Below are 11,768 nucleotides of genomic sequence, written 5' to 3' on the forward strand. Positions count from 1 at the left end.
TGACCTCACCCCTTCTTTTGTTCAAAATTAACCTTCTTACGAGATGGTTGATTAATCTCAGCACCCTTCTCTGCCATAATATAGCTACTAGAACCCTGCTTCTCGACGTTCTTCGTCCGAAAATAAGCTCGCAAGCTACTCGAAGTCACCTTGGGAGCCTTCTCAACTGCAAACAAATAAACAGGAAAGGATATTACAAACCATAAACAACCACATACAAACAAACTACACACAACAATTACCTATATATCCAGCCAATGCATCTTTATCCATTTCCAACTCAAAAAGTTCAACAACCGACAACAAACCCGAAAAGAAAATATGATTAACTAAAAATTTCACAATCATCTCATTCCTATACTCCATCCCATCCATATCCAATATCTGTCTAGGCCTCAGAACCCAGAATAAAGAAAACCTCTCCAACATGCATTCGTAAACAAACCAGGGAAATTCACCCTCAGCAACACCAATCTTTAAAAACATAGATTTAAAACCCTTATAAGAAGACCTATATAAACTGAAAATGGCACGACTCGGAGCACTGGCAAGATTCAACCAACAACCACGTCTAACCCCTTTACACTGAAACAACGCAAAAAAGACTTCCAAAGAGGGTTCAATCTCTAAATACCCCATCAGAATCTTAAAAGCCCTAACAAATGCCCATGAATTAGGGTTTAGCTGCAACAGTGCACACCTAAGCTGCATCAACATGCCATGTTCAAACTCAGAAAAAGGGAACTTCACACCTAAGTCAACAAAAACACAACTATACATGAAGAAGAACTCAAACCCTTCCCCGCAATGAAAGGCGCGATCACTAGCACTACATGTCACAAACCTAAGTTTAATATCACTACCTTCCCTAACCCACGAAGAGACTAACACTAACTGCGATACACTCTGCTCATCGTCAAACACCGAAGCATACCCATTGACCGACTCCGCCACCCACAAAAATAGATTCGCATGGTCCCAAACCCACACATCTTCCACAATTTTAACCTCCTTCTTACCACTACTGGCTGTCCCTATCTCAACCTTTTTTCCCTTCTCCATCTCGAAAAACAAACATGCACACAGACAAACTAACCTTTCTTACTCATTTTCCGCAAACACAAGTGAAAAGGAAAAAAACCCCTAAAAGCGGATACTCAAAGAGTCCAACAAAAATCGCCCACCAGCCCACTACCCCACACCTCCTGTAAACGTTACACATTCAAAAACAATCCCCAGCCGTAGATGATAAAACCAAAAACGCAAATCAATGGCCAGCTCTTACCGTCGTTCCAATTTCCAACACGCATTAAATGAAATTGTCTTTTTCAACACACACTCTCTCTCTCTCTCTTCTAAAGCCACTTCCAAAAGGATTACCGCGAAAATTCAAAAGATTGACCTTTTATTCTTTTCAAATTCGACAATAAATGAGTTAAGCTTGGGGGCTCCGAGCTATATCTCGGCAAATCAAAACCACTATACTCCAAAGTCGCCAGTGACAAACAACCAACATTAGATCCTGGTTCCGAGCTATAACTCATAAAAGCTTAACCTGTTTATAGCTCGACTTCTGAAACAGGTCAACCTTGGGGGCTATGATCCGTTAGCCTAAATCGATCTATACCAATAATCTCGGAACTAGGATAAGCACACAACTCCCCCGCAAATCTCTCCACGAAACTACTAAAAATCCCGAATATTGGGCCACCAATGAAGACCCCGCCCAAACCGGTAACAAACGATACAGATAACTGTCCTCATCAACTCCATTATATACAAGTGACTCACTTAGTCACAGGTACGCAAGACATTCAGTTTTGACTCTGAATTACTTCACACTCTTACTTACTTGAGCGTTGGAGTCTCTTTGCAGGTGCCCAACGCCGCCCTCTCGACAAGTAGACGATGTTCCATTCTTCTGCTCCAAGGAAAGCCGGCCTGAACAAGAGCAGGACGAGCTATACCTCAGAGCGTTCAGATCTACACAGGAACAATTATTATTATTAGAGAAAATTTAAAACAAAGATGAAAAATGACAAATGTGAATTTTCAATTATGAATAAAGAATATATAAGCTCAAGTTCTATGTTTATACTATTTTTTAAAATTATATTTAATCATATTAATATTGCAAGTATGATGAGGAGTACATGAATTTTATATTTTTAAAATTTAACGAGTGTTAGAAATGCTTTTGTCTTCCATATGTTGCAGCCGACTAGGGTTATGTATATATATAGGTACTCAAAAATTGTGGAATTATGTATATATATAGGTACTCAAAAACCATGGGAGATTACCACGGTTTAACTGATCTCTTCATAAACTGTGGAAGGTTATCACGGTTTACGCCTCCCAATGTTCACTTCATAATCCATGAAAAGTTACCACGGTTTATGTTTATTATGCTTCTTTCATAAACCGTTGGAGCTTAACACGGTTTATGTGTTAGTTGTAAAACGTGAAAGGTTACCACAAATTATATAAAAATAAATCAAGACAGGCAAGTAACCAATTTTCAATTGTTGTAATTGAGTAAATTTTTTCTCCATTTATTTTAAATAGGTAAATTCCCCCCTCCCCCCATTTTTTAGCCATTACCCATCCTCGTTGGATCTAGCTGGTCACTAGGGACAAATCATAACCATATTCAAGGTTATTTTAGTCAAAATATCTCTCACTACAAGACAAAGAAGCTCCACACAACTTATGCGTACCTAGAATATGATGTTCCATTTTTTCGTACGGAGGAGAAAAAAAGAAAAAAAAAGTTGGCTTTTTATACTTTTATGGCGGTTAGGGTTAGTTGTGGCGGCTGCGGCCGGAATACTGCAGTTGTGGAGGAGTTATGGCAGAGGCCGTTCGCCCGCTTGAATTAGTTTGATCCGGAGAAATTAAAGTGATTTTTTCATTGGCCACATTTTGTGTAAATATTAATACTATCACTTGACATTATATGAAAGACAAATTTATTGTGTGATTGTCTTGTCTGGAATTGTTGGTTGCTCCTTGATGAATTGAATTTGCCTTTAGCAAAGTGAACGATACACCAACTTGCATAACATTGATTTATAAATATTAGACCCTTTTTTCATTTTTTTTCTTTTCATTAATGCATACATTAATCCACATCTTCTTAATGAAAGATTAAGAAAAATATAAGTTTAGACATGTTTAATAAGTAATAGAACACAATAGTAATTGAAAAATTAGATGCATGAATACATAATTTGATCTGTTATCTTTTAATTTTAAAGTTAACATAGGAGGGCCTATATTTGAAGAGGGGATAATTAAGAATAAGTATAAGAACTAACTTTTAATTAGTCAACTGTAATTATTTTTTCATTGTAAAATTTATTTTAACCCTCATATTACATTACATTTAAGAGTTAGAGTTTAAAATTTAAAATTTAATATAAAAAATAATCTAAAAAAAGTTGACTAATATTAAGTAAAAAACTAATTCTTTAGTTGAATTCAGGTCCAGTACGAGGTTTTGGGGAAAGGTTGAGCTCCATTATTGATTCCTACCTTTCACAGTAAGTTTCAGATGCGGGAGTTTAGTATTCAAAGATATTCTTGTATTTAGTAGCTACTTGATGTACAAATTAAGAGCTTTTCCAGTTTCCTACCATTGAAATGTAATAATTTTTGAATTAAATTGAGATACATTTCGTTTCTGGATCACTGAGAAAGGGTCACACTACTTTGCTAAAGTCTTTACCTTATTTAGAGTTTGAATGACATAATAATGTGAGAAGAGAATAAAATAAAAAAGTGGATTATGGTCTTTCCTATCTTTTCAAAAGCTTAATAGGTTTGAATCTTCCGAATAGTAGCACTTCCAAATGAATAAAAAAGAGGAGGGAGGTTTTTTTGGGGGGGGGGTGGCAGATTCATTCCACTTGGGTAGAGAAGGATTCAGCTTCTCATTAAAGCTTAATATTTAGTTGATGTTGTATTACATTTAGACATCATTGTTTTGGGTAATTTAATCACCTTATACAGTTCCAATCTTTCTTTTTAATATGTGGATAACATCTGATTTTAATAGATATGATGAGGAGGCAATATTCTTTGATGAATCTGTAAGAAATGCAAAATGAAAGCAATTAGAATCCAAGGCATTGGATGTAAGACTGTCTGCTACTTTTTAATTGCTTTATTGATTTATTTCTATTCATTTATACTAAACTTCAATACTGGCAATATGGGTTGTCTAAATGATTCTGTAACTCAGTATTCTAAAATCTTAAGCTAAGCAAATGAGTTCAATCATATAAAAGTAACAATGCAACAACATTCTTTAATATACACAAGTGCACTTGGTTATTGATCAAAAAATAAGTAGTGAAAATGATGGACTGTGCTAACAAATTGTTAAGGGATTCTGAAGATGGACAGAGTGTCCATATTGTGTGTGATACACAAAATTTATATGATCTTTTTTTTTCCCTCAACTTTTCAGTTTGTATACCCTGCTTATACAACATTGCTGGGGCACCTACGTTCTAAAGCTGTAGATGATTTTAAGGCTAAGCTAGAGCAATCACTGAACAACGGAGAAGGATTTGCTTCATCTGTTCACATGTGGACTGAGTCTATTATGCTAGAGTTTGAAAAAGGATCTGCTGGTATATAGTCTAATAGAATGCGTTCTTTGCATATACATTGTCACCTGTAACTTTATTTGCATATTCTAGAATTTATTGCCAAATCTCAAATGCTATATTTTCCACCGTTAGTTAATAATACATCACTCCACACATATGGAGAATTCAAGTACTTTAAATGGAGGAAAAAGCAATAAGCAGTAACATTGTTTGATTTATATCAAGTTCTTTAAAGATTTGGATGGTATCAGTTTTCTTGTCATTGTGTTAAGGACGTGCATGAATCATTAATGATAGATACTTTTTTATATTCCTATTTTCTCAAATGAGTTACATTAGCATCTTATGCTCGTATTTTCTCACATTAAAGATACATATTCTCTCATATGGATTTACTTGAAATCTCTTTCCTTCTTGGTAATCATGTAAAACTTTCATATTGCTGGTGAACTGCTCACTTCTATTTGGTGCTTTTGTAATTTTGTTTGTACTTTTCAGATGCTGCTGTGAGACAGGCTAGTTGGAGTGCATCAAAAGTTAAAGACAAATTGCGTCACGATATTGAGTCACATGCTTCATCTGTGCGTGACACAAAGTTTTCAGAAATAACAACATAATTAAAATTTCCAATAAGGAAGCTTGTATTTCTGGTTTTGAATAAGGAAGCTTCTTAAACGTGAGACTGAAGCTGCCGTATCAGAACTTTCAGCTTGTATTTCTGGTTTTGAATTGGATGAAGAAAAATTTGAAAGAATGCAACACAGCTTAAGGGACTATGTGAAAGAAATAGTGGAAAATAAAGCAAAAGAAGAGTCAGGGAAGATTCTGATTCGCATGAAGGATAGGTAACAATATTCTAAATATAAATATTGTCAATTCTTTAATCTATGTACCAATCATGTGTTTGTGTTGCAATTTGCAAGATTTATTTTATAAACTGATTGATTTTTGGAGTTTGGAAATTAGATAGTTGTAAGGATTGAAACTAGTTATGATGCTTTGCTATGTATTTGTGAAGTTCTTGAATGATATAGGAGTGCCAGAATTTTTTTCAAGTAAGAGGATGTTATTGTCTTGTCAGTGCCAGAATTTTTCAGGACAAGAAATTAGGATAAATTATTAAAAATAAAACTTGCTCGTTTCATTGGCAGTAAATCCTAAACTAGTAGGATAAGGCCTGTTGTTATTGTCTTTTGTCCCCATTTGTTTTTGTAGGATGCCTGTAGTATAGTATTTATTTGGAAGCTTACTGGTATTGTTGTACTTTTTAGATTCTCTACAGTGTTCAACCATGATGCTGATTCACTCCCTAGAGTGTGGATTGGGAAAAAAGATATCAGCTGACAGCTATTATTAGGGATGCTGGATCTGCGGTAATTAATAGCCAATTTGATGATAAATTTTCAGCTTCCTATACTTGCAAGTATGTTAGAAATCACTTCATTTAACACCATTTAATGTTTTTTCTACCTTGTATCAGTCGTTGAAGCTTCTATCAGATATGGCTGCTATATGCTTGGAGGATGAGAAGCCAGATCGCATTGAAAATGTACTTCATTCATCTTTCATTGATAGACCTGCTGGTGCAATATCTTCCCAAAATAGAATTGAAGGGCCTACAAATCTACTGGCTTCAAGCACATGGGAGGAGGTACTATATGCGAATATTTGTGGTATTCCTATTAATGTTGTAGAGAAAGCTATTATTTCTGAGCATCTATTATAAAATGTAGGTTCACCCAAAAGACACACTTATCACTCCAGTGCAGTGCAAGTCCTTGTGGAGACAGTTCCAGGGAGAAACTGAATATACAGTTACCCAGGCTATTTCAGCTCAAGTAAAAGCATAAAAAACTATTCTTTACTTTTAACTTTTTTCTCTTACCTTTCTTAACTGAACTTTTGGTGCAATTTCAAACTTTTAATCAAATTGTCTGTTTATAAGTATTCTCTGATTTTAATATTTTGGCTAAAATTAGGGTATGTATGGTAAATATATGCTGTGTGTTAGTTACTGAGAAAGAGGGGATGGTTTTTACTTGGTGTGCAAATTATAATATTGGACTGCAATTTCTTTTGCTGGACTGAATAATCCTCTACAAAGCCGAATTGGCATTAATTATTGGAGTAACATCTATAATCCCTTTTTTGTTATTTTGGCTGTGGGTTCAGGAGGCCTTCAAGAGGAGTAACAATTGGCTACCTCCTCCATGGGCTATAATGGCTATGGTCATCCTTGGTTTTAATGAATTTATGCTTCTTCTAAAGTAAGTCATCACCTAAGTCTGAACTCGTATCTTTGTTATTATCATAATTAGGGTTTATCTAATTAGGTGATTATCAGAGACAATTCTCTTCATAATTGTGGTATGGGTTGGAACCTATTTTCCTGTTTTATAGTTTTCTAACTTTACGTGTGAAATAGAAATCCTTTCTACCTGATGATTATATTCGTTCCCCAATTTTGTTTGTCTTAATTTGCAATATTGGAAATGATTTGTAAAAGTAGTAACTAACATAAGAGCGAGCTAGTGAGATGATGTCAGTTACCATGTTTTCTTTGTAGCTGCCTGGTCTTCTATCCCTTTCGTCGAAGTCGCTGCCGACAATTATGAACATTCTTAAACGTCTTGCTGAAGAAGCTCAGGCGAACTCAACACCTAGAGGGTCAGAATCACAAAATGCAAATGCTCCGGTATCAAGAAATCAAATGCAAAATTCTGATAAGAGTATCAAGCACGCTCTCCAATTCTTCTGTATCCAGTGTTGGCTCATCTGGCGTTGATCAATAATACTCATCACCAAACTTGTCTCAAAGACGAAGAACAAACCTTCCAGAAGCTGAATTTTCTTGAGGGTTATGGTTATTAATATTTATGCGTTATAGCTTGTAATTATCTGAAAATTTATGAGGGGAAGAACCCCTATTGGGGTTCAAGTTCAACTAGATAATATATGAAAGTCATATCATAGACCATTAAAAATAAATAAATAATACAAGCGTTCACTTTAATGATATCTATTCAATCTTATTCTTTATCCAAAAATCTCACATGTAGTGAGACTAAATGAATAAAATGATATCTTTTCAATTATATTCTTTACCATGGATGTGGCATGTAGTGAGACCAAATACAAATACATTGATTTTTCCTGAAATAAACTCAACCTGAGTTAATCCTATCCTATCTTATAATTATCCTTGAAAAGAGAATTTCTTCCGTAATGAAAATTCAACGTGGCATGCTCTAGATTCATTCTTAACAATTCCTTCATCCTATATTAAGCTCATCTCTCCCATCCCGTGTTATTGTTGTCACTTGCCATAATACAACAATTAAGTATGAAATTTCAAATTTTGAATTTTGAATTTAAAATCAAAATTGAAAAAAAGATTCATTTCCATTATTTACATTCTCTCTCTATTCTCAATTTCTATTTTTCTTTCTTCTTCTTCTTCATCATCATCTTTAGTTCCTCCTCCTCCTCTTCAGTTTGTGTCTTGATTCTCAGATACTATTTTTTTGATCTCTTTTTCTTCTTCAAATCTTTTTGTTCCTAATCTAACTTGAAGGTGAAGATTATAGAGTTTCAAAGCAGTTAATGTCACTGTACCTGATGGCTCCAACCTTCAGGGGAGTCGTCGCAGTGGAAGGGACAACAGCGGTGGTGGTAGGGGTTACGAAGGTGGATGCGGTGGCAACGACGGCTATGGTGGTGGAGGAGTCTAAGGAAGCATGGGTCCTAGTGGTCACGGTAGAATTCGTCGTGGTAGTAGGTAAGGTAGAGGATGTGATGACGGTCATGCATGCTACAGCCGTGGTGGAATGGGTCAAGGATTGCAATCAGGGAGGAGGCGGATGCAGAGGTAGGTTCGGCGGCATTTGTGCCGGCGGAAGCTGCTACAACTGTAGGCATTTCTGGGCATTTTACAACAGACCGCCCAACAAGCTCTATGAGAAAATGAAAGTATAAAATTTTACAATCCCGCTATGTTACCAACAGTATTTCTGCCAACTTCTACCAACTCTTGTTTATGATTGTATTTAATAGAAGTGTCTTTGTGGATGTGTCTAATAAAAATATCTTTTTTATGACTGTGTCTAATGGAAGTGTCTTTATAGATGTATTTTCTGAATGTGTCTCTTTATACATGTATTTAAAATATAATAATTAATTATTGTTGGCAATAAGTTGGCAGATAATATATTGGTACCCTATACTTTTCCAAAATTTTAATATCCCTGCTCATACTATTGTTTGGTTTTTTTAATATCACTTTTGTTTATTTAAATTGGATCTTCATAGCAGGTAACAACATCAGATCACTCTCAAGAGACACGCTCCCACCTAGGGGTATTTCTTTTTTCTTTTTCCAATGACAGATTCGTAATGGTTTGCAATGATGAGTTGTGTGTGTTCTTTATTATTTGATCTGATATGTCTGGACTGTTGTTGTACAGAGGCGTCTTTCTCCGTTGATGTAGAAAATCCGGAACCGTATTATTCTTGCCAGGATTCTAATTGCCCTTCGCCAAAAGGTCTTAACCTGTTTTCTTCTTATCCTCAATTTTGCATCCAATAAGAGCAAGTGATATTTCTAAGTAATGCAGCATGAATTGTTTGTTTTTTCTTTGGTTTTTGTGATTTCTGTAGTTACTGTGGAGGTTTGTATCCGCTCTATTGTTTCTTTTAATTTTTTTATGTTAACTTTGCTACATAATTCTGTTCTTCTTTCTGTGCTTAATATTACATACATCTTAGTTTGAATTAATATTGCATTGTAGCTAATATATTATATTCTTCTTCTCCCTATATAAACAATCTTTTACTGTGGAAAATTTTTTTTGAAAATTAATGAAAATTGGACTGAGAAAAATTTAACATAAATACATTATGATTTAATCAACTAGCAGTGTTTGACATAATAGAAACTAAACTATATCTACTGTTGTTTTCATTCAAGGTGAATCTAATCAGAATAAATTGAAAGGAGTTAAGTTTATCTACGGACAGCAAGTAGCAACTATACGCCTAGTTCATCATGCACCACCCGCTCTGCCTTTTTACTTTGTGCTTTGGCATCGTTAGGTAATGTTCTATTTATTGTATTGCTGTTGGATTCCTTTGTAGTGTTTGTTGCATGGCTCTCATATAAGGATAGATCTCATATAAGTATACATCTCGAATGTTATTAGTAGTTTCAACATAGGAAGTTGCTAGGGTGTCAGCATTTGCTCTATGTCCTTTTAGAGATCCTTGAACCATTTTCTTCAACTGTAACACGATTTAGCATCAACAACTTTAGAAATAATTAACTAATGACTAAAGCACAACATAGTTTTAGCTTCATAGTGATCACAAAGTCCTACTACTGTTGAGCATTACAAGTTAAAAGGAATATAACCATGCATTAATGATTAAATTCTTAAACCTTGAAAATATCTCTCTCTCTCTCTCTCTCTCTCTCTCTCTCTGATTTATCAAGAAAAAAGACTTCACTGAAAATAAATTTTATAGTTAAAGCATGTTATATTCTATTTCTATCGAAGATTCATTATCGATCTTTCACCCCACAGCTTAAAGTATCATAGTTTAGCTAAGCAGATACCACATACAACCAATCCCAACCTTTTTAGACGAATTTTAAAATTCTCTATGATAGCTCTCCTGATGTTCAATTCTTCACCTTAGATCCTGTATATCAATTCTCTATTTATTCTCATGTTAAACTTGGTTTCCCAATTTTCATTAAGTATATTTTCTTTAATTAAGATTTGTATCATATGCCATAATTTGATGTTACCTTATATCTAAATTTTAATTGTTCTTCATTCGTTGAGCATGCTAAAATTTTAATAGTGATATTTCTTTTCAATAAATATACGGACTTTCTCCCTTTTCTTGACAGAAAAAAATTGGCATCACATCTTTGTAAGTTGTGATTTCTAAAATTTCTTTAATAATTCTGTCGTTTGCTATCATTTAGAATGAAATATTCTATCATTTTCCTAAACTTTAGCTATTTGCACCGGTTTGCAACGAAAGACATTGGTGGTTGTAGATTGCCGATGTCAAGAAGAAGGCATTCTATGTGCTTGACCCCGCGAAGAAAAAGAAAGATGAAATACTTGAAATAAAAATTACGCTGAACAAATTTGTTGTAAGTTATTTACATCATACATATTTTTGTTGTAAATTATTCAAACATGAGTAGAATTTGGTTTATTGGAGTTGCTAATTTACATTCACTTGATTGTTAAGTGTTCACTTGAGTTCATTTGCACACAGAAATATTTTTCTTGCTGATTGAATATTTATCACGTTTTATTCAAATATGAATAGAATTCGGTTCATTGGAGTTGGTGATTTATATTCACTTGATTGTTAAGTGTTCACTTGAGTTCATTTGTATGCAGAAAATATTTTTTCTTGCTGATTGAATATTTATCACGTTTTATTCAATCACTCCTTGTGCCTGATTTTATTTTTTGTATCCTTTTCAGGGATTAATAGTATTCCAGATGAGGATTTATGCTGGAACAGAACCCTTGATGGAGGACGGAGAGGGAGTTGAAGTAGAATATATCACGATCAGCGGTCAATGAACAAAGTAAAAATCTTTTTTTGCTATAGTGCTATTTTTAATATGTTTTATTGTGTATTCTATTAATCATATTTTACTTATTTCTTAGTTATGATTGCGGGATATACGTGATAAAATGGCTGGAAACAATTTATCCTCAACAGATTAAAAAAGGGAAGTATCAATATAAAAACTGGAAACAAGTAAATAATTTCTAAATTAATAAAATTTGGTTCATTTCTTATTTCAGTTGGGTTCAAATTAAGTAATTTCTTTCAATTAATTTGTAGGAAGAAATTGATGCCTTCAGGCACGAATATGGTCCAACCAATTTGTTGCACAAAATAAATAAATTGAGAGACCAAGTGATTGAGGCATCTGAAGCCATAAAACTCCCTAAACCATCTATTGCCCTCTCAAGCCTTTTTTGTAAATTCACATCTGGAGATATAGACAGTAAATAGGTTATAGTTTCTTTGACTCGTTGAAATTAATACTAATTTGTTTAACTTGTTTAAAAAAGCAAACACTTCTTCTTTAATGTATATATGTGAATATTAATG

General features: G+C 34.1%; 1 protein-coding gene, 1 long non-coding RNA gene and 1 pseudogene across 2 annotated transcripts; all 3 read left to right on the top strand.

Annotated features, from left to right (window-relative positions):
- Window positions 2,292–7,492, top strand: LOC107607798 (annotated as a pseudogene).
- LOC110262427 lies at window positions 8,169–9,236 on the top strand. Its single transcript, XM_021106355.1, has 3 exons — window positions 8,169–8,588; window positions 8,931–8,975; window positions 9,083–9,236. The coding sequence occupies exons 1-3, from the start codon at window positions 8,223–8,225 to the stop codon at window positions 9,104–9,106; spliced, it is 435 nt and encodes a 144-aa protein (XP_020962014.1). The 5' UTR covers window positions 8,169–8,222; the 3' UTR covers window positions 9,107–9,236.
- On the top strand, window positions 10,554–11,768 carry LOC107608647. The gene is made up of 3 exons (XR_001612957.2): window positions 10,554–10,782; window positions 11,126–11,232; window positions 11,315–11,768. It is a non-coding gene; the product is annotated as an uncharacterized LOC107608647 (long non-coding RNA).

This window comes from Arachis ipaensis, chromosome B07, assembly GCF_000816755.2.
Source record: "Arachis ipaensis cultivar K30076 chromosome B07, Araip1.1, whole genome shotgun sequence".
Classification (NCBI taxonomy): domain Eukaryota; kingdom Viridiplantae; phylum Streptophyta; class Magnoliopsida; order Fabales; family Fabaceae; genus Arachis; species Arachis ipaensis.

Bases quoted from the DNA above. Each gene is read 5' to 3' on its own strand.
- LOC110262427 (XM_021106355.1), top strand. From the start codon at position 8,223: ATGTCACTGTACCTGATGGCTCCAACCTTCAGGGGAGTCGTCGCAGTG. The intron at 8,589-8,930 runs GTATAAAATTTT...TCTTCATAGCAG, and splicing joins AGCTCTATGAGAAAATGAAA to GTAACAACATCAGATCACTC. The intron at 8,976-9,082 runs GTATTTCTTTTT...GTTGTTGTACAG, and splicing joins AGACACGCTCCCACCTAGGG to AGGCGTCTTTCTCCGTTGAT.